This window comes from Opisthocomus hoazin, chromosome 6, assembly GCF_030867145.1.
Source record: "Opisthocomus hoazin isolate bOpiHoa1 chromosome 6, bOpiHoa1.hap1, whole genome shotgun sequence".
Classification (NCBI taxonomy): Eukaryota; Metazoa; Chordata; class Aves; order Opisthocomiformes; family Opisthocomidae; genus Opisthocomus; species Opisthocomus hoazin.
The window spans coordinates 1,503,638-1,526,411 of NC_134419.1; the positions used below are offsets into that span (position 1 = coordinate 1,503,638).

General features: G+C 47.1%; 2 protein-coding genes across 13 annotated transcripts in view; both read right to left on the bottom strand.

Annotated features, from left to right (window-relative positions):
- SRSF11 (serine and arginine rich splicing factor 11) overlaps positions 1-22,774 on the bottom strand; it is a 339,983-nt gene that overhangs the window by 105,251 nt on the left and 211,958 nt on the right. The window lies entirely within an intron of this gene.
- LRRC7 (leucine rich repeat containing 7) overlaps positions 1-22,774 on the bottom strand; it is a 332,198-nt gene that overhangs the window by 59,495 nt on the left and 249,929 nt on the right. For 11 of the 12 annotated variants that reach the window (XR_012764360.1, XM_075424242.1, XM_075424248.1 and 8 more), the window contains 6 exons: positions 17,099-17,162; positions 12,202-12,276; positions 9,894-10,038; positions 7,764-7,836; positions 1,928-2,057; positions 1,416-1,531 (listed from right to left, as the gene is read on the bottom strand). Coding sequence is in view for 11 of the 12 variants with exons in the window: in XM_075424242.1 (XP_075280357.1) it covers positions 1,416-1,531; positions 1,928-2,057; positions 7,764-7,836; positions 9,894-10,038; positions 12,202-12,276; positions 17,099-17,162 (603 nt within the window). In the remaining variant the exon portion in view is untranslated. Of the gene's footprint in view, positions 1-1,415; positions 1,532-1,927; positions 2,058-7,763; positions 7,837-9,893; positions 10,039-12,201; positions 12,277-17,098; positions 17,163-22,774 lie in introns of those variants that run through there. The other variant, XM_075424250.1, reaches the window with a different exon arrangement.

Consider the following 22,774-nt stretch of genomic DNA (forward strand, 5'->3'; position numbering starts at 1 on the left):
GGAGTCACAGTGTTCACCCAACACCAGTTTGATTGAACGACGGCCCAAGGGAGTCACAGTGTTCACCCAACACCAGTTTGACTGAACGTCGGCCCAAGGGAGTCACAGTGTTCATCCAACACCAGTTTGAACACCGGCCCAAGGGAGTCACAGTGTTCACCCAACACCAGTTTGAATGAACGCCAGCTCAAGGGAGCCACAGTGTTCACCCAACACCGGTTTGACTGAACGACGGCCCAAGGGAGTCACAGTGTTCACCCAACACCAGTTTGACTGAATGACGGCCCAAGGGAGTCACAGTGTTCACCCAACACCAGTTTGATTGAACGACGGCCCAAGGGAGTCACAGTGTTCACCCAACACCAGTTTGACTGAACGCCGGCCCAAGGGAGTCACAGTGTTCACCCAACACCAGTTTGATTCTGGGTCCTGGACAGTTTCAACACAAACTAGAGCTCAGATGAGCTTTACGTTCTGGTCCATACATTATGTATTTTCTGACACACAATTGCAAAGCGGAAAATCATCTAAGAGAATTAAGCAAATTTTAAACAAATGTATTGCAAGGATTTCTACACTACTTCATTTTACATTTTATGGTCAACCTTGATTTCAGCAACGAAACTGCTGACAGTAAATCAGACACAGGTGTGGGAAGGCCTTCGTCTAATTTTTACTGACTATGGATGATAATTGCTGGAAACAAAATGGCATTCACACCACGCGTTGCACTGCTGAGCAAACTTGTATTTCTGTGGCTACACGGAAAATTAACATGTTCTTGGAACAAACACACGTATGAACTTCAAGGAAAAGTCAGTCTTCTCTGATGCCTACGGCAGCAGGGGACAGGTATCAAGAAAGGCTCATTTTAAGCACTCCCTTTCTCAGCAGGATACTCCTGCGCATACGGACACGAGAATCGGGGGTTCTGACACAGCCTTTGCTCTACTGAAGGAAATGGAAAATTTTCTTTTGATTTCAGTGGAGTCAGGAGAACACGCTAGTATGCCTGTGCTTCATGATTTTCTACATATCAGCTTGTCGCAATTATTTCATCATCAAATATTACAAAGTTCTACACAATGTCAAAGCGAAATATCACACTTTCACAGGGAAACAGCAGGAGCTAAAAGAAGTAAACCGGTTTTAATCTATTAAAACACACTGAGACCCAGATCTTGGCCCCTTTCAAGTTTTTCTTTGGATGTGAGTGGAGCTAAGACCAAACCATAAAGATTAAAAAAAGAGATCAATTTCTTTTACTTATAGTTTAAAGTAGGTCTAAATATAATTTTTATAATTTTTAATATATTTTATATAAATCCATTTTTACAAATACCTAAAAAGAATAGTTTAAATTTTTTTAAAAAATAAATTCTTACAATGGGTTAGAAAAATGATGTGAACTATACCTGTTATCGCTCAGATTTAAGACTCTCAGCTTCTGCATCTGACCAATTTCATCAGGAAGAAATTCCAGCTTGTTAGAGCGCAGAGACATCACCGTTACGTTTTTACAGCTTCCAATCTATAGGAACGAAAAAAAACGAAGATGTTAGGCCACCTACTTCGACAAAATTTATTCCCACTATCGTTTTATGTCGGGAGGTGGCCAAATCGCATTTTTACTATAACTGACAAAAAGCAGCAAAGCCAGAATCTGCAGTCAGAAAATACCACGCTCCCTTTGGCAGCAGCACCGGGGAAACGCCCCGGGTTACCTGCACTGCTGCCGAGCGACGCGCTCACCTTCACGCGAATCTACTCATTGACTGGGTTTACTATTTCACCCTTGAGTACGTAAGAAAGACCTGGTCTTGGACACCGGGCAGAAACAACTGGTTTAACAGAGCTTTGGGCTGAGCAGGGGTGAAACCCTGGGCCTGCCACAGTCTGCGATTTAAGAACAGAATCAGCTTCTCACTTCTCTGGGCAGCTCAGGGAGGAAATTCTCATCCACAGCCAAGGTCCTCAGGTTATGCAGGTAGCCGATGGTGGAAGGTAAGGACTCCAACTCATTACAGCTGCAGTCAAACTCTTCTAATAAAGATAAACTGAAATTGTAAATACACTTGTTAGATGCTATACAAGGACTAGATAACAAGAATTAACAATATAAAACCTTTGAAAGCTCTAAAGCGTCACACTCCTACAGACATCATGCCTCGAGGAGGGAGTCTTTATTGCAGAGTTCCCTAGGAGAAGTCTATAACAACATGATTTGGGGAACTATCATGGACACTGTTCATCAGCCTTATCCAGGCAGGCAGTTTAAGAAAGCCCTCTTAGCTTCCCCACGTTATCACCCTTACTTTTTTTTAGGGAGGAAGTATTCCAAGTACTTCAAACAGGCAGCGATCAGGGCAATCCACGCCAAGCTGAAGAATCCAACCACAAAGTTTGTAATCTTAACATCCGAAGGCAGACAACGGGTCTGGAAGGGAGGCAGGAATTGCCTCCAGGGCACACGCCAACCGACGCACCTGACGTCATTTCTAACACAGATCAGTAGTGGAAAATGATGAACTTGGATCCAAACTCTGCAAAACAATCTCAGCCTGTCGCAGTCAGGCGCAGCTCCTGTGAAAGTGCTTATCTTTCACGGGTTGGGGAAGCTGGCTGAAGAGTGACCTTGCAAGGGCAGCTGTACGGCGAGGACCGAAACAGAGCAGACCGAAGACAATAATCCTCTGACACTCCAGTTCTCTCTTTAAAAAAAGAGAAATAATCTCCATTCCTGGTTTGTGTCCCTTTCCCTAGATTCTGTCAAATCGTGAGAGGGAAGTACTGTGTCCAGTGCTGGGCTCCCCAGTTCAAGAAAGATGAGGAGCTGCTGGAGAGAGTCCAGCGGAGGGCTACGAGGATGGTGAGGGGACTGGAGCATCTCTCCTACGAGGAGAGGCTGAGGGAGCTGGGCTTGTTCAGCCTGGAGAAGAGAAGGCTGAGAGGGGACCTTAGAAATGCCTCGAAATATCTGCAGGGTGGGGGTCAGGAGGACGGGGCCAGACTCTTTCCAGTGGTGCCCAGTGAGAGGACAAGGGGCAACGGGCACAAACTGGAGCATGGGAAGTTCCAGCTGAACATGAGGAAGAACTTCTTCCCTCTGAGGGTGACGGAGCCCTTGTGGAGTCTCCTTCTCTGGAGATATTCAAGACCCGCCTGGACAAGGTCCTCTGCAGCCTGCTATAGATGACCCTGCTTGGGCACGGGGGTTGGACTGGGTGACCCACAGAGGTCCCTGCCAACCCTGACCATTCTGTGATTCTGTGGAAGAGACCTGGCCTCTCCTCCAGGTACCGCTGCTCTCAGGCAGGAGGACGCAATGGGGACGGCTGCCGGAACCCCTGCCGAGCCACGGGCCGGGTCAGCCAGAGCCCACAGTGCCGGCGAGCACACGGACAGAGAAGGCACGGCTTCCTCGCGCACGGAACCGTCCTGCACCTCCTCATCCTCGGAGAGCCTGGCAAACGAGCTGAAGGTTTTGTGCCGGGGGTCCACGCAGTAGCTAAAGGCCACCAACTCCTCTGACGGGAGGAGGCACCAAGGCACCGTGAGGGCCAAAGGCGCACAGGAGAGCTGACCCCACGCCACGGAGCGCTGAGTCAGCACTGAACCTCCCAGCCACCCACCGCCGCTCCGGCACGACCCGGCCCTCGCAGGCGTTCTTCTGCTCCCCGGGACCCGGCCCCAGCCGCCACGCGACCCTCGGCACTCGGGTTCTGAGCGTGTGCTTTGCCCTGAAGGCAGCACATGGGGTCAGGCAACACCAAAACATCCGTCTTGCTTTGGTGATTAAGCATCAACAATTTGACCGTTGCTCATGCAAATAACACTTACAAATAGGAAGATATATGTAATGCATGTTATATATAGAGAGAGATATCAAAATATAGACATCTTAGATGTATACTGTGCACGTACACATGCATATATATAAATATTTTGAAGAAATATCTACTGAAGCTCTTAAAAAATTAGGCTGGATACACAATTCTTGGCATGAATGCTGCACTGCACCGCTCACTCAGCTCACGGGATCAAAGTTTTGTGACCCATTACAACCGCCATCGTTCCCCGCTTCTGCTGCCCCTTTTGTGCTCCGCGTGTACGAGCTTTTTCTCTCAAGTGCTTTCCCTCACAGTAAGGTTAAATGGCAAGCAATTATCTCCACCTCAGCATCTGCCATGGCCCTGTCCACTGACGAAGGGACTAGGCGCCCAGGAGGTTTTGGCAGACCTGATAAAAGGTTTACCTCCGCTACCAACCTGGCTCCTTAGTATTTATCTGAGTCACAGCTGCAGGACTGGACCTTCACCGTATGCCTAACTTACCTTTATTCCAGTTTCTTAATTAAAAAAAGGTTTCTCAGCCTTCAAATCTTATGAAACACGAAACCAGAAATAGCTGCTCCTAACATGGAATTCTCAGAGCTTTCCTCTAATTGCTGTATTCCAGCAGCCTGAGCCGCCAAAGTGAGTCATACAGCGATGAGCGAGAGAGAAGCGTGGGACACATGCAAAAGCTCCGCCTGGTTTGGTTCGAGCTTTTCTTCAACGCAAGCTTTGCACCCACCACAACTATTTCAAACTGGATACAAAACGATTTCAGCCCAAATCCAGTCGCGTTCACCGGCATCACGCAGAGCACGTGCCTGACGGGGCGAAGTCCGACTGGAAAGCTTCTTCAATCGCAAGACGCGCACCTCCCGCCTCTCACTGACGATAACACAACCACGAAAGCCTGAATTCAGATAAGCTAATTGAGAACCGTTACGGTCCCAAGGGCAATCAGAAAATCTGCTGCTCTGAACTGCAACTGCGGAAGCTTCCCTGACAGGGAAGAACGGCTTTATCAGACTATAGGATTTTATTTGAAAGGTATTGTCTGGCACGGATATTCTCCGCTTCTTTCCTTCCCGGTGACATCAGCAGCAGGCGGATGAAGATGGCCACAATACAAACAACAAAGTCAGTGTCAAGCTATATTTTATCTCTATAACTACCACGGTGAAAAAAAATACACAGTTCAGAAAGTGATTTTTCATTCACCATGGATTGAGCATGAAAGGAAGCTGCCAATAACAGCTATAATTCCAACGATGCTAATTCATCTAAAATATCATTAACCTTACTGTCTTCCTGGGCTAAATTCAGATCGTTCTCGATAGGTTTAAAAAAAGGCAGCCGAAAACCAGATCTGCACCTGCTGTTCAGCTTGGCCCCCACTTAAATGGGGCAGTTCACAGCGCATGTCCTAAGGCAGATGAGGAATATTTTTGGACAGCTTAGTAGAGAAAGATTCAAGGAGAATGACGACTGCCATGAATAAAAGCCCACCTCAGCTCCACTTCACACAGTCACAGCCCTTTTCTCCCGACAGCCACAGCACCCAGAAAACTGCCGAAGCAGCCCAAATCCTAAGCGTTAGCCAGACGCTCTACCTGTCCAACATCAGGCAAAAGGAATTCTGCAGGCCCAGGCATAGTTCACACTTTTATTTGCAGTACCTGGTACTGCCAGCTACGGCACAGACGAGGCACATGCACAAACCCCTCGTCTACCACAACACGCTGGCTCACGCCGCACCAGCACCTACGTACGGGTCACGGCTTCCTACCCGCACCGTGGGAGCGCGGGCGTTCACTCCGGACCCACGGACCAAATCTCCAGTCTTTTGGTCTGATTTGGTAAAGTATTTCATTAATCTCAATCCACTGATTTTATGAGGCATGTTGTATTCAGCTGGGTCTACTGCGTGTAGCATCTTGTAGGGTCAAACTCCAAATGCCGCTTACGGGCTTGTCCTTTGAACACGACTGCCAAAAATGAGGGTGGGGGCTCACTGCTGGGGACGTGGACTCAGACCGTGTGGAAGCGCTCTGTGTCTCACCACGGAACTGGTCCCTGGAGGGAGAGCTCCCTCCTCCACGCTGCTCATCTCCGTGTGACGGTAACGCACGCCGCAGTGGGTACCACGACTGTCACTGAGGAGAAAGGGACCCAGTAGGAACCTATCCAAATGGATGAGTCAGAGCAAGGAATTTCATTTCGATGTGGGAGACACCGTCCTCATTAAATGAAAGAACTTCATCTGAAAAGCACAACCAATCACTGGAAAATAAGGTGACACTATCCGGTGATCAGCCCAGCGCGCCGCGTGCGCACCGTTCAGAGCAGCGGTACGCGTCTTCACAGAGGTAACCACGGCTCCGCCACAAACAACCCTGAGCACACATCAGGCTGAAAAAAAGCGGGACTGCCCTTCAATCTGAGCAAATCAATACATAAGGAAGGTCTTCAAAGGTTTTAAAAACTGACCCCCAAAATGGTGAAATACTATGTTGGACGTTGTAGCAACCTTTTTGCAGAGTGCCCAGAGCCTTCCGAGCTTCCACTGCCTCTCGGAATTTATTGCCACACAGCGGTTTGTGCAGCGAAGATTCGCCCTTTTGTGATTCCTATAACCAACTTCTAATACTCCCCACGAATATCTGATAAATCCAAAGACACTGCAAGAAGCAGAGCACGGTAAGCCAAACCGGAGCCTGGCTGTGCAGCTCTGCGACTATTTCTGCTCTAGGGCCCTCACTATCATCACTGCACCATCGTATTGCTGGACAAGCCTAAACGAAGCCTTCTAGGCTTTAATTTTGGAAGCCTCAGAACAGCGCTGGCTTATGAAAACTCCAATGAAACAGTTTGTTGAGCTACAACCCGCTGGAGAGCGAAGGGGCTTCGCACGGCGAGCAAAGGCCCGGAGTCGGGGCCCAACGCTGCTCGCGGGTGCCCGTTCCCAGCCCGGGGTCAGCGGTACAGCCCCAGCCGCACCAGCCAGACTCCGCACTTGGGCTGCCCTGGGTCTCTTCTTCACGAACACCACCCCTGGGGCAAGGGGGATGGTGAAAACGCTCGTGCTACAGCTCAGAAGGTGGCTAGGGACCACGTGTTCTGGAATTTTTTCCAAGTATCAGTTTATCTAGCATTCCAGAAATAAAATACGTAGAGGAAGAGGCATCCTACAAAAATATCAATGTCAAAGACTTTTTCTGCTAAAAAGACTATGTGTAGTGTGAAATAATACCAAGAATCGCCTGCTTCCACACGTGGAGACAGGCTTGCATCCGCCTTGAATTTTACAAGGAATTGCAGCTTTCATCCAGCAACAAACTCCCGACACACAGCAGAACGAGCCAGAATTTCGCAGCGGTGATCATGTAAGATCTGACGCAACGACACCTAAGGGGCATCATCAGTGCTCTCCGTGATCAGATTGCTCACACGATACTTTCACATTTTGGTGTATACACCTATGAAATCGCCATGACTTTTTCGTTTATTCTACTTCGTTCTCTTAAGCAATCTTCATACAGATTAGGTCTCCAGCCATCTTCCTTTCAGCACCAAGTATTGGCTGTTGCTATGGAAACGCACGTATTCCCCCAAATACTTCTATTTCTTCTACTTTCACTGCTCTAATCGCTTAAATTGCAAGTGATTCACACAGAGAAATATCTTTGTTCTTTTTCTTGGACAACGTGATACATTTCATCTTCTCATCGCTTACGCCAGTGTAAGTCCACAGCACTAGGAGTGTTGCTCCAAATTTAAATGTTATAAGCTGGGTGTTAGGCACACATTTCAAAATTATTCTATAATTCAGTACGTCTTTGTCTTATTTTTTATTTAAAAAACCCCACATTCCACAAGCAGAAGGGAAAACACATTTTACTTGCTGTTGAAAATCACGAGACTTCTACTCACTTTCCAATTGCATTTGGCAGAATTGTAAGCTGATTGTCATCTACTTTTAGAGTTGTAAGCCTTTTCAACAGTCCTACAAAACAGGCAAGGAAGAAGTAACAGAAAAATATTGCACATCAATCTTTTTCACTTTCTGTAATCTCCCACATCCTTAAACAAACACCGAGTTCTAACACCGAATAACTTTGATCTAGATTTTAGAAAACACTTGTATATAGGCCAGTACACCGACACATTCTTGTCCCATTGAAAATATATTTCATCTAAATGAAGTGTTGATTAAATGTTAATATTTCCTATGTTGTTCAGCTTCAGTGCATTTCTGGAGTCTTAAAAAAAACTGTTAAAAAGAAAAAAGAAGAATAGTATCCTATCTGTGGAGGAAGAGTAGTATTTCTACTTCTCTACTAATGTTTCAATCGAATTCAAGTCCCATTGCCTTGATTAAAAGGTGCTCAGGTGATCACCGGGCTCTACACGGATTCTCTGCAGTAAAGGCTACATTTCCAAAGCTTCACAACGTGTGGGTAGAGACAGAAAACCAGGATCCGACTGAAACCAGAATCAATCCTGAACGCATCTGTACATGCGGCTAATTCTTATCATTGAAAGAATTCTTACATATCTAAGTGTAAGCAGAAGCGTAACTGGGTGACATTCACCAAGCAGGGAACGAAGCTTCTGCTTCACCAGTGAGCAACAGCAGAAAACAATAAAAAAGCAGAGACAGAAAAAATGGGGAAAATATTGGATTACAGTGCTAGAAACAGAATCTGGAACACACTTCCACCTTCTAGAAGTTGTTCATGTTTCAAAATCTCTTTTTTTTCCCTGAAGAAGTTCTGGATATACTGAAACAGCATTTTTTTAAATGATTACTTGTAATTAATGTTGGAAATAATGTACATTAAATCTAGAGAAAAAGGCTAAACTTAACATGCCATCATATGCAAGCTGAAGCAAACGGAAAGTATAATTACAGGGACACTAGAAACACTACTCATTTCAATTGCAGAACATTTTTGTTGAAAACTTCTTCAAAATCAACATGTTCCAAGAAAGATCTAGGTTTCACCAAATTTTCTTTCAAGAGGAAAAAGTTCCACCAGAATTCATTTTAGCAAGGTCTCTTCTGAAAATGTAGTATTAAAACAACTCCTTTTTAAAGGAGTCTAAATCTCTTGCCTCAGTAAGGGGCATTTGGAAATGAGAACTGAATACGTCTAATTGCAAGCATGTACAATTCCAAATGTAAACAGTTCTTCCTTTTGTACAGGAGCTAAACGCCCTCTAAAAGTCAATCTGCATATGCATATCAGAAAAGCACATAAAGCAAAAATTCTAGAATTTATGGTGAGATGGGGAAGACCAAAATGGAAACCAGCCGTGAAAGACGTCTAATACCATTTCTGTAGCACAGCATTATTAGCTAGCAATCCATTCTGGAGTCTTGACTCAGTTGATTCAAAACTGGGGAGTTTAACAGTCCCATGTTTAAAGGGACACGCTTAGGAAAGTGAAAAAGATGACGACGAGGATGATACAGCGGGCTCATCAGCTGGAAGCAACAGAAGAGAGGAAAGACCTCAAGTGCTTCCACAGCAAACGTAACGGATGAAGGCTGAAATGAAGTACGCAGATGTATGGAGTGATAGAACTACAAGCACTCAGCATCCAGAATTTCTGTACGTTCTAAATGACTCAGAAATTCTATGCATGCAATTCAGTCAAAAAAGAACATGACCAGTTTGGCCTATTTCTTTGTTTAATGCTCTCAGATGGAATTGCACTACGGTAGCTCAGGGTAGCAATTTCCCTCAAGAGTTTCCCGCTGTTAACATCATCACCAGTATACTTACTTTCAAATTTAGATCAGATCAGCTACATCTTTCTTTGGTTATTTTCTTTCAAAGAGCAAATCAGAACAACCAATACCTTCCAGCCATGGACTTTTTTCCTGACTTTACACCATGGTCTTCATGGACTGTCCAGACACAGACGTTTCAAACTCCTCTGGAATTCAACGGCAGTTCTTGTTCCAGCTATTACAAATTCTCATCAACACCAAAAAAAGATGTAAATTAAATCCTCGATTGTAAAAGATTACAAGAAATCCTGAGCTCTTCTCACCTATGGAGTCTGGCAGTTGCTGCAACATATTGGACGACAACAGGAGATCTTCAAGTCCTTCGCATCCCGATATGTCCAAGTCAACAGTTTCTATCCTGTTTTTTGACACATCCAGGTACACCAGCTGTTTTAACTTCCCTATAGACTTAAAAGGACGTTACAAAGCGTTACTTGAACAGACACACACTGCATGCCAGTTTCTAAGCTTAATAAAGACAAAGAAGAGTAACGCAGGCTCGTAGTCAGTAGTCCCAGCACCCTTTTTACAAGATTCACCCTGCTGAAGCAGCAGCAGTGGTTTAGCAGCCCCCACCTCCAGCTAAGCGCTGTACCAAACCAGCTGACCCATACCAAACGAATTACTGTCTTCCAGATTCACTAACTCTGCTGAAAGCTCGAGTTCTCCATCCTACAGCTGTGTTACCTCTTCATTTGGGGCCAGACCCAAGGGACGCCCACTGACAGCTCCCGACTCCCGACGGCAGCCCTCTGGGTCCCTGCGGCTAGGCGTGCAGGTAAAGCTTTTCCCTGTCAAGCTGATTCTCTGTATTTTGTAAAATCTAAAACTAGACTTTAAATATCCACAGTTCAGTTACGAGCAGTTAACCCCAACAGTACACTTTTGTGAATAGTGCTTATTATTTTATTGTTACTTTCAAAGCAGTAAGATTATAGCTTGCTTTTCGCCTCTCACCTGGCTGAGATCTGCTCTCTGCCTCTACGGCGGCAGTTCCACGCTGTCTTTGATCAAATCTGGGTTGCTGCATAAAGCGACAATCCCCCTTTCACCCCAGCCCTTGCCATTCCACCCTTATTCATAGCTGAACGCAATCTCTGTTTCTAGCCCAGACCACTTTTTTTAAAACTGAATTATTAACACTGGAAGCCTGGCAAATCTCTAAATTTTAAAATCAATTACCAGCTGGTGTTTCCTTTCTATTTTTAAAAGTCACAATCTAAAGCCGATATTAACTGTTTTAAACCTCTTGTTTTGGAGAAGGCTTTCATAAAATATCATCTAGGGTCTACTAGAATCAGGTTCAGGAAACATGAATTATTCACTAACAATAATTCTGCGCCTCAGGATTCAGTTCCACGATCTGCTGAACATCTGCAGCTGTACACACCCTCTCCAGGGATCACGACAGCTCAGCAGGACTGCGTGTGCAACGCATTTTAGCACTGGCTGTATTAACCAATTTCATTCTGAACAGACAAGAAATAGAATAATGGTTCGAATGTCTGTGCCCCACTCCCTTGTATATCCGATATTTCTTCTACTCGGTTCCACTGCAGCAACCATACTGCAATATTTCTGGTCTCCATCTCCAGCTGGTTTCAGTATCAGAAAGAGTTTTCAGTATCAGCTTTTTTTCCCACTAACAAAGCACTCCAGAAGTGGATATTTGGACAGTGACTGAGCATGATCGTTTTCTGTGCAAACATCCTGCTTAACACAACAGAAAAGATGAACGTAATCTATTTAAGACAAAAACCAGCCCTTGCTCAACACCAAAAAACTGAATTTTGATTTACAAATGTTGAAAACTGAAAGTGGAAGTTCTTCTTCTTCCAGCCCCCAGAGGTGCTGGTGCTGGATCTGCCTTTCCCCGCAGCAGCGCAGAGCGTTCTCGTGGGAATCCCGACGTGGGCTCCCACCGGGGTGAGGCGATGGGGATCCCCTTCTCCAGGAACAGTCAGTGCAGGCATTTTAGAGTGACCGTCTCTAATAATTTATGGCAATAAAAATTGAAAATCAAAGTTCTGCTGTGGGGGAGCAACAACTCAGAAGCAGCGCTAAGACGTGACCGTGACCCTCACGTTTGGATGGTAAAACATTTTCTGTTCCCTTTCTAAGTGGAGTGCTTTCCAGAGGAACGTCTCTCCATTCCGCTGCCTCTCGCCGCTTTTAATGCAGCTGAATCCGTACACACCAGCTGCTCTCTTCGAAGTTTATTTAGATTATTTTGTATTTCCTCTTCCTTTTTAAACAGGCGGGGTTGTATCAAAGGGCTAGTTGATGCACGCTGGCTCAGAGGACTAGAGGCAAGCACTTCCCCACACAGTGAAAGCTACACAACGCTGCAATAAAACCGGCACGTCCCATCTGCACTCTGTCACCTAATAATGCCACATTTGAAAGCTTTTCCTATGGATGGCTGCGTCGAGACTTTTATTTCTCGATAACAAATAATGACTATATGAACTAGCAATATGTACCATTCAAGAACAGGCACATGCATTTATTTACGGTAAATAGTTTGCTACATCACACAATAATTTAATTACGTAAAATAAATGTCCATACCCCAGGTAGTATTTGCAAAGAATTATTGTCCATCCACAATTCCTTTAGATTTTGTATTTGCTCCAGAACCTCAGGCTGAGGAAAAGAATACAGTATTATGCACAGTTCAGTAAATCAGTACATTTTTTAGTTAAATATAAATCAGTTTTTCTTAAAAAAAAAGACTCCCTCTTCACCTTCCTTTTTTTTCCTTTTCATAGCCCAGGTCAGGCTTTCAGATGGTTAACGACAGGAACAGCACGCTCACTCCGTTCAATGGAACCACTTTGCTCTTTTTCAAAACTTGTAACATTTCAGAACCCTTTGGAAAAGAAATGGCTGCGGAGAGGAACTCCGCAGGAGTTCTTGTTCTACCCAGTCCACGGGCAGCACCCAGCGCACGGGCAAGGCAGGAGACGTGAAAACGGAGGAGCTCCGGGAACGCGGCGTTGAAGGAAAGGCCCAAGCTCACCTCGCAGCGCACGCTACACCTTTTGCATGATTTACTGTCTTAAAAGTAGCTGAACAGAGGCCTGTCGCTGAACACACCGCATTTCTGTACGATTTAACGACTGCACTTGTCATATTCAGCAGTGAAAATGGTGAGATGCAGTGCTCAAGCCTTATAATGACAACATTAAGCTTTAATCTAAGATGTTCTGTTCTCTTCAGCACTACAGGATATTCGTGCAACTGAAAACGGCAATTCCCCAAATCATTTCTCAGTCATTACGGCTGTGAAAATCCAGAATTATCAGGTCAAAAATATTTCCATGGTTCAGCCGAAGCAATATTTTTCTTTTTCATGAAACACTCTTTTCGCAGGCAAAACGAGACTTTCAATTTGCCTTAGCTGCAGTTCTATAGATTCTTTTCAAAGGCTGCCAGACACTGATATTAAATATTTCATTTCTGTCTGACCAAACCAGATTCTAGCATTTTACAAGTCTGTGGTGCTATTCCACTGGAATTACTTCAACACAGCTAGAAACAAATGTATCTGCCCAGCATCACAGGACCGTAAGAGAGAGCTCTAATTATCTCTTGTGGTCTAAGTTCCTTGGAATGCTGTAATTCCCGTCAGAAATGCGATTTTCCAGTTGCCCAAGTCGCATGGCGCATTACGGGAGAAGCTCCCGACGCACCATCGGACAAGAAAGGACCTGCTGGTCTGGAGAGTCCAGTCCCTCCGTTTTCCATCTCGCCACACAATACGTTTCTGGGAAAAAATGATTACTCAATATTTTGAAGATAATTTCTTTTGCCTTGGCTAATTCTATTGAAATTTTGTTGTCCTTTAATGGTTAAAACCGCTTCTAATTTCCAGGCTAAATTAATTAATGGTCTTTTTATACTATTTGTTCCTGTGATGACTAATGGTTCTTTATCCCTCCAGAGTGCTCAGTGACTAAGGGTATTAGAGATAATCATAATTTCCCCTCTCAACTTTAATTGTCTTTTAAATGCCTCTCATTAGACAGACGCCCTTCTCAAAGGCAACAGCCACAGTCTGATGTGAAATTTCTCGAGTATGGATTATGGCACACCGTAATTCAGATGAGATCTCGCTAACGTTTGGACAAGTGGTATTACAAACTTCTTACGTGTCTCTGTTAGAAATGCTTCTGCATTCATTTCTGGAGAATATTTTCATTTTCCACGTAGATTGCCACCATTAGAACAGAACAGAAGGGAGTGTTTCAGCTGGAAGGGACCTGCAACCGTCACCCAGTCCAACCGCCTGACCACCTCAGGGCTGACCAAGACTTCGCAGATCTTATGCAGGGCATTGCCCAACCGCCTCAAACACCGACAGGCTCGGGGCACCCATGCCTCTCCAGGCAGCCTGCTCCAGTGTCCGACTGACCCCTTGGTGAAGAAATATTTCCTAGGATCCTCTGAAGACTGACATTAACCTTTGGTAGACGTATATTACGTTTTATCCTCTTTCATCTGCCTTTTCTCTTTATTTTCTTTCAAAATGTCTTCTACAGCCTTGCTGCTGACACCGGACTGCTGAAACTCCGAGAAGAACTGGACCAGCCCTCCCTTCCTTTCAGGCAGAGGAGCTACAATTCCTGTTTATCGTTTGTCCAGCGCCATTTTTTGACACTTCAAAGACGGAGAGAGTTCAAATCCTCGAGCCATACCTTGTGATTCATTGCTCCAGGTTTCCCGGAGCCCCGTGACACAGATTACCTGTTCCCTTCCTTCATTACGTCCGGGCACTTGAACACGGCTGCTATTTCGGAAGGGACGGTTGCTATTTCAGGAACACGTACCTATCTCGTCATTCCCATAATCCTGTTCCCAGAAAATAAACGAACAGAATGACTTCATTTCTGCAGCTGCCTTTACTCTCAGCCCCTGTCTCTTGCTTCAGGCTGTCTGTACGAAGGGCACGGACCCCCAGCACACAGGGACGGACTTCACCGTCCGGGGACGGACTGGCAAAGAAATTAAGCTCTCCCACACCCCCGCAGCTCTAGGTGGTATTTTCCTCCAGGAAGAAGGGACCCAACTTTAATTTTTAGAATCCATGAGAACTGGACCTTTTGATCCTTTTTTCCAGGTGAACTTGATTTAAAGTGGTACCACCATTCCTATGACCTTTCTGCAGATGCACGCCGTTCCCTCGCCTCCCGGCCCATTTTGCCTCCTAGCTCCTGCACATCTGGACCAGCTTCCTGAAAACCGAGGCGGCTCGGGGAGTCTGGTCCTAAGGGCAGCCTGGGGCCACCAGACTGCCGGCTGATGGCTCTGAGGGGACAGTAGGCTACGACGCCGAAACACAGAACGGTGCCGACGTCACTTGAAACCAAGACTAGAAAACCAGGCGACCCCCAACAAAGACGCTGAATTCAGGAACCATCTAGGTATTTCTTCCGATCAAAATTCCAAATACCACTTCTGAAATTTTTACTCTATTTATCTATGCAAAAGATTTCTAGTTTTGCTTAAAAATCTGAGTTAAACCCATCTATTTTCTCCTACACAGCAGCCTCAATTAGCAAGCATTAACAGGGTTATAACCAGAGCAGTCGAAGACAGCGCACTGTCTGTAACCAGATGCAAACTCTGCTACAGCCTTCTACTACTACGGGGCTACGAGGATGAGGAGGGGACTGGAGCATCTCTCCTACGAGGAGAGGCTGAGGGAGCTGGGCTTGTTCAGCCTGGAGAAGAGAAGGCTGAGAGGGGACCTTAGAAATGCTTACAAATATCTGCCGGGTGGGGGTCAGGAGGACGGGGCCAGACTCTTTCCAGTGGTGCCCAGTGACAGGACAAGGGGCACCGGGCACAAACTGGAGCATGGGAAGTTCCAGCTGAAGATGAGGAAGAACTTCTTCCCTCTGAGGGTGCCGGAGCCCTGGCCCAGGCTGCCCAGGGAGGCTGTGGAGTCTCCTTCTCTGGAGATATTCCAGCCCCACCTGGACGCGGTGCTGTGCCCCCTGCTCTGGGTGACCCTGCTTGGGCAGGGGGTTGGGCTGGGTGACCCACAGAGGTCCCTGCCGACCCCCGCCATCCTGGGGTTCTGTAATTCTTTTTAAACCTGCCCAAGAGTTTGTTTAAAGGCGGGACGAGGTCGGAGTTGTGATGTGTGGTGACCCACAGAGGTCCCTGCCAACCCCGACCATTCTGTGATTCTGGGATTCTGTGATACTAGATGACATTTCAAAATTTGTTTAAAGTGAAGTTACCTTCATTTTAGTTAGAGCTACAGGAAACACCACCCTTACAAAACCGCAAGGCCTGATTCCGCAGCCCTGTTTTTGCAGACCCCGCGCCTCTGAGGCAAGGGCGGCTCAGCCCGCGGGGTCTAACAGCCGCCGACCGGGCTGCTGGCGGACGAGGCACCCGCAGACATCTATTTCGCCATCGGTGCCATCGTGAGCGTCACAGCATTGATCCGTGGCCCTGCCAAAGCACCCTCCTGAGCAGCCCCAGCAGTGCCAGGTCTCACCATGGTGAGGCCGCTGCCAAGTTTTGCTTCTCCTCACATATTGAACTGTTCCTGCAGGATGAAGCCCGTGAGCTCTCCTTAAAATCAGGAGCATTTTAAAACACCGTTTCAGCACCCTCACGCTGTTTCTGAGAAGCGTCAGTTCCTACAGATGTGGTAGAAACACACCTAAAGGGAATAGCAACTTCACCATTTTCTACACTGACACTAAAGAAAATTCCCCAAAGCTACGAAATCTCAGGGAACCTAATTCTCATCTCAGAGGTGAGTTAAGGACAGAAACTGCTTTTGGAGTCCAAAATTTGCTTCTGCTAATATCAACTGCTAATATTTGCAGGGTATAATGACAGATATTAAGAAAGTAATCCATAATGGACACAGGTATTTATACAGAGATCAGCGTTTCGCCCCAGACTGCCATCTTCCAGCAGCAGCAATCGGCTCCGAGCGAGCGTCGTCCGGGCCCCTGGTCGGCACCGCAGGAGCCCGATGCAGACGCAGCAGACTCTGCTGCCAACACTCACCTCACAAATGGCTCTTTCCAGTGGTGCCCAGCGACAGGACAAGGGGCAATGGGCACAAACTGAAGCAGAGGAAGTTCCAGCTGAACCTGAGGAAGAACTTCTTCCCTCTGAGGGTGACGGAGCCCTGGCCCAGGCTGCCCAGGGAGGCTGTGGAGTCTCCTTCTCTGGAGATATTCCAGACCCGCCTGGACAAGGTCCTGTGCAGCCTGCTCTGGGTGACCCTGCTTGGGCAGGGGGTTGGACTAGATGACCCACAGAGGTCCCTGCCAACCCCTACTATTCTGTGATTCTGTGATCATTCCGTTCTACAAGCAAACGCGACCGTAGCACGGGGCCACAGAGCAACAACGCCTTCAAAGGCAGAGTTTGACGCCCCCCCCAAGCACCCCAACGACACAGCCTTTCTGCTAAGAAGCGGAGCATTCCTTACCAGTTCAGAGAATTCATTATTGCCCAGATCAAGTCTCTCCAGCTGAGTCAGCTTGTGCATTGACCTGTAACACATTAGGAGATGCCGAAGATGAAATTGTTACTTGCAAAATGTCAGTCAAACTGTATTTAGAGAAAAATAAAGCTCTAATGATACTGTTATTGAGAAAAGAATTACACCTGACTGACGCTGACGCAAATGAGAACAATGTGCTCCGTCCTTAGCTCAAGTTCTTGAACCAGAAAGCGATCAACAATTATTTCAGTGTAAAAATAAACATAAAATCTTGGTATAATTTTGCATAGTTGCTCAAAGAAAATGACCCACGTTATATTCATAAGCAACTGAAAATAATATATAACCTGTGACATTTTTGATACACATTTATAAATCTGCTACCAACTTCTTCATAAACCGCTGGGAAGCGTTGGGGCCCTGCTGCTGTGCCCAGGAGCGGCACGCTGCGCGAGCTGAGCCTCGGAGGGGCTTGCTCCCAGCGCCGACTCAACCGCACGCACGGAGCCGCGTTGTAGGGCGCGCGACCCGGAACGCGGCTCCGTCTCAGGAACCAGCAGACCCCCCGGTAAGCGGAGGTGTTCCGTGCCGCTCGCTGTCTGCCGGCAGCTCACCAGAACTCTGTCACTGTTAATCCTGGGGTGCATCACGAGGAGTGTGGGCTGCAGGGCGAGGGAGGTTCTCCTCCCCCTCTGCTCTGCCCTGGGGAGGCCCCATCTGCAGTGCTGTGCCCAGTTCTGGGCTCCCCAGTTCAAGAAACATGAAGAGCTACTGGAGAGAGTCCAGCGGAGGGCTGCGAGGATGAGGAGGGGACTGGAGCATCTCTCCTACGAGGAGAGGCTGAGGGAGCTGGGCTTGTTCAGCCTGGAGAAGAGAAGGCTGCGAGGGGACCTTAGAAATGCTTATAAATATCTGCAGGGTGGGTGTCAGGAGGATGGGGCCAGACTCTTTCCAGTGGTGCCCAGCGACAGGACAAGGGGCAATGGGCACAAACTGAGGCACAGGAAGTTCCGTCTGAACCCGAGGAAGAACTTCTTCCCTCTGAGGGTGACGGAGCCCTGGCCCAGGCTGCCCAGGGAGGTTGTGGAGTCTCCTTCTCTGGAGATATTCCAGCCCCGCCTGGACAAGGTCCTGTGCAGCCGGCTCTGGGTGACCCTGCTTCGGCAGGAGGGTTGGACTAGATGACCCACAGAGGTCCCTTCCAACCCCTACCATTCTGTGATTCTGTGATTCTGTGATTCTGTGTTAGCAGACAGCAGAATACAGGTTTTTCACTATGAGATTCAAGCTTGGGACCTACTGCAAAGCACGCCCAGGCAGGTGACGTGCGGAAATCAGACTCCACAATCTGTCAGACTGTAAAGTAGGGATGTTTATTCGGCGCCGGGCGGCACGGGGGGTATCCCCACCAAAGTCGTGCGCGCCGAGCAGCAACGTGTCTCTTCAATTCATACAATCAAATATTACATATACATTAGATTTCCCAATACGCCTAGACATATGCATCTATCCTCATTGCATATCAAAATCAGATCTGAGAAATAATTTCCATATTATAATTAGTTCCAAGAAGTAATTTCCATAGAATCCTCCCAGCTGAGCTTGCACAGTGCCTCCTGATGGTGGTCATCGGGGGTCCCAAGATGAAGGCCCATCCTCTTCATCACGGTGTCCACTGATTGAGCTTTGTTTCTGCGCAAACTCAGTTCTCTCCTGGTTCCCATCCACACAGCAGGGTCGGTCTTGCCCGGTTCTAGGCGACTCCCAGCCCCTGTCAGGAGCTGAGCCCTTTGGATGGAGATGCCAGACTCTCTGCTTCAGTTCATTGAGACAATAGATAGGCACTATCAGTTTTTTAGATGCACAGCAGCTATTAGATAATGCCACTTCTATTAAAATCCCTTTTAACCCCTTCCTTCACAGGGAGTCCCCCTCTGCGCAGCCCAGGGCGCAGGCGCGTGGCGGGGAGACGGCGTGACCCCGACGCCGCGCGGGGACGGGAGCCGCGCGTGCCACTTTGCTGTCCCCGAGAGCCGCTGCTCCGAGGGCCGGGCAGGCTCCCGGCTGCGCCGGGGACCGCAACGCCGGACGGAGCGGCTTCGCCTCTGTGCAGCGTGGCGGAAGGACGAGTCACATCAGAACGTGTCGCAAGAAAGCAGACCTGAGGTTGCCATCAGCCACGCTTCCGGCCGTAAGGGCTTTAAGTGAGGAGCAGTCTGGATTGAAGTCTGCGACGGATCACTACAGAACAGCAAAAATGACACTTCTACTGCTCAGGGGACTGAAAGAGTGAAATCAGAGAGAAACTGCTAAAAATTATGTGATTACATTCTTCATTTACTGGAGTCAATAGGATAAACCTCCCAGGTTTATCTCTGAATTTGTGCTGTAAGGAAAACCGGTTATCTCAAGTCCTTGAGATACAAGGACCATCTGTGCCCTTGTAAAGCGACCAGGGCACAGATGACGGCGTCGGGGGCTGGCTGCTCAAAGCATTGAAACCCTGTCCACTCTGAATGCAGGCAAACTCTTAAAAATGCAGAGAGTCTTGAAAAACTACGCTCAGAACAGATGAGAGCAGAAGCACCGACTCCGAGCAGTAACCCCAGAGCAGCCAAGAGCTTTTCACGCCGAGAGGGCAGCCGCCGAGCGGCGCGCGAGCAGGACGGAGGGGCCGGAGGGACGGCAGCGCGGCCACCTCGACCCCGCTGGCCAGGGCACCGCTTCGCTCCTGTCGGCAAAACTATTTCACTACACGATACACGCGCACCATTTGCTACTTCAGGCCTTTCCAACACGTCAGAAGATCACGTTGCATGAAATCAAGGTGGAATTCAAAATCATTACGACATCGGAGAATAAGAACGATTCCCTCATGTCAGTGCATCAATCTTGATTTTTTTTCAATGGTTGACATCTGAAAGTTAGTAAATTATTTCAAGTAGCGCACTCAATACCCTTCTTTTATATTTTAAAAGGTTATTAAATTTAAATCAAATGGCTTTATAAATATTCCATAAAGATTTCGTTCATTTTGAAAAAACTGAATTACGATGACTATATTCTTCCAGGCCTTTTAACGAAAATTCTGCACTAAACAAGGCATTTTAGGCAGCAAGACTCCCAGGGACCCCGGGGCTACTGCTGCCTCTACCCCAGGCAACTCCCGGGAGTCGGCCCGAGCCAGGGCGCTTCCAACGGGCACTGCGGCACCTCTGGAGCAAGCTCAGACTTCATAAATTAATTACCACCTCTGCTTCCATCAATAACATTGGAACAGGGTATTAGCTCTGCTGCAGAGTTTCTCTTTAAGCCCCAGTAGACCAACACGCTCTAAATACCACACTGGATTTTCATGGCGGCAGCAGTAAAAAAAGAAGGTAAAAATAATTAATTAAGTAATTTAGCATAACTGCAACAGTCGGTTCAGAGGCCTGCTAAGGTAGAGTTGATCCTAATAAAAAAAATAGCATAGCTTTAACTGACGTGATCTAAAATATCAACCGTTTTACCTCTACAACTTGTATCAGGTGGAAAACTGATTATCAAAGATGCTCTGGCTAAAAAACACAGACCTGTTTTAACTTGCATTTATGGACAAATGAGGTTGTGATGGGGCTAGAGAGAGAATACTGCTGCGTATTTATCACAAGCAAACTTTACTTTTAGTTTCCTAAAATAGGAAAAAAAAAATCACAGAAATGTAAATGCCATTCTTCAGTAGCGGAGCGAAGCGTTTTTTGCTAGACGTGTTAGCAGAATCAAAAAACATTTAGATAAACAAATATACCGCTCCCAAGTTTTAGAAGTGATATACTTCATTGGGTTTCTTACCACTGCAGCACATATTCCTGTATTATTGATTTCTTCAGGATTCTATATTGATTTATTCAACATTTAATAATATTCTCCTATGTTATGGCTACCTCCCGCGCCTCCTGTGTTCCTGTATGGCCGTTCTCACCTTCACAGCTTTCTAACAGGTTCTTCTCCCTGCTCGCCTCCCTCCTTGTTCACTACTGGTCTTTTTTTGTCCAGTTTTGCACAACCTCAGTTTCCTGACGAGTCTGAAACCTAGCAAATACGTTATTTCCGCAGATCCTTTGGTGTTCTGGAAATATCTAGACCCAGCCACGGCTTTCCTCCAGAACCGGTTCATCCCTCCACCCGGAGAGTCATCCTAACCGAGAGTAACTCAGGAGAACTTTGCTTTTTTAAGGCTTTCTGATAATCCACCTACTTCACACTCGCTCAAGGTCACCGTTGCACACGGTTTCTGTACATCTTTCTTTCTCCCGTCGCGTAACTATTCCATGTCTCCTTCCCAATGTATTTTACAACCTATTTGATCAATTTTCACAAACACCTTTGAGACCAGAGCGTGACAGACACTTCTCGCTTTGCGAACACGAACGGCGGCTGCGCACAGAGCTCCGCAGGGGTGAGCACCTCAACCAGAACCAAGCAAAAAGGTCACAACACCCTTTCGGCCGCAAGGCACGAAGCCAGATGTTGTAGTTTAAGCCTGGAGCATGGAGGAGTTCAATCTGCTGCTGTCCCAAACCAGTATTCATTAACCTAGCCACAACCAGCCGAGACTGAGCACACAGCTTCTTAAACAGATACTTCTTGTACGCAGACCCTCGCTGTAGTAACAGAAATCTTCATTCATGCTCCCCAGTTCCCAGCCTGCTTCTTACCACATTTTTGTTCTTATAGTAGGCATTACTTTGAGTTATTCTTGCTATAAAACCAGAAGGAATAATGAAAATATCTCATCGTTTCATAGCGAGCCCTCGTACGCAGGAGGATCTGCCAGGCTGGGAGCCACTCAAGAAGCAACAGGCACCCCACCAGCACGGCACCCGGACAGAGCCAGCGTCTCGCACTCTCCCCAAAAAGGATTCCATTTTATATTATAAACTCCATTAAAATAATAAACAATAGTGAAAAACGTTTCTAACCCCTCCGGTGCTCTAACGGCAATGTACTTCTCTCTAGAAACACCTTGCAAAAGCTGACTGAAATGTTGCACGTCCAGCCTAATGCCACGTTTAACAGCCCAGGCTGCGGCACCCTCCGGCCAGCTCCTTCACCCTCCCCTCCTCTGCAAGCAGCACCCACACCCCCAGCAATGTCTACCGCCCATCTAACTTACTCCTCCAAAGACTCTCACCGTTGGGTCTGCACTGATTTGTTACTAACCTGGTTTAGACTTCCGACATTCAGACACCAGTTGTATATATCAGATATACATTTTTAAATTAATTTAATTCAATGGAGTAAGTAATTAGATTTGTAACGGCAAACTTGCTGACTATGGACACTCTCACTGCCACACAGAAGACCATTCTCTTCCTGGTTGGCCATGAGCCAGCAGCGTGCCCTGGGTGCCAAGAAGGCCGATGGGATCCTGGGGTGCATGAGGAGGAGTGTGGGCAGCAGGGCGAGGGAGGTTCTCCTTCCCCTCTGCTCTGCCCTGGGGAGGCCCCATCTGCAGTGCTGGGTCCAGTTTCGGGCTCCCCAGTTCAAGAAAGATGAGGGGCTGCTGGAGAGAGTCCAGCGGAGGGCTACGAGGATGAGGAGGGGACTGGAGCATCTCTGCTACGAGGAGAGGCTGAGGGAGCTGGGCTTGTTCAGCCTGGAGAAGAGAAGGCTGCG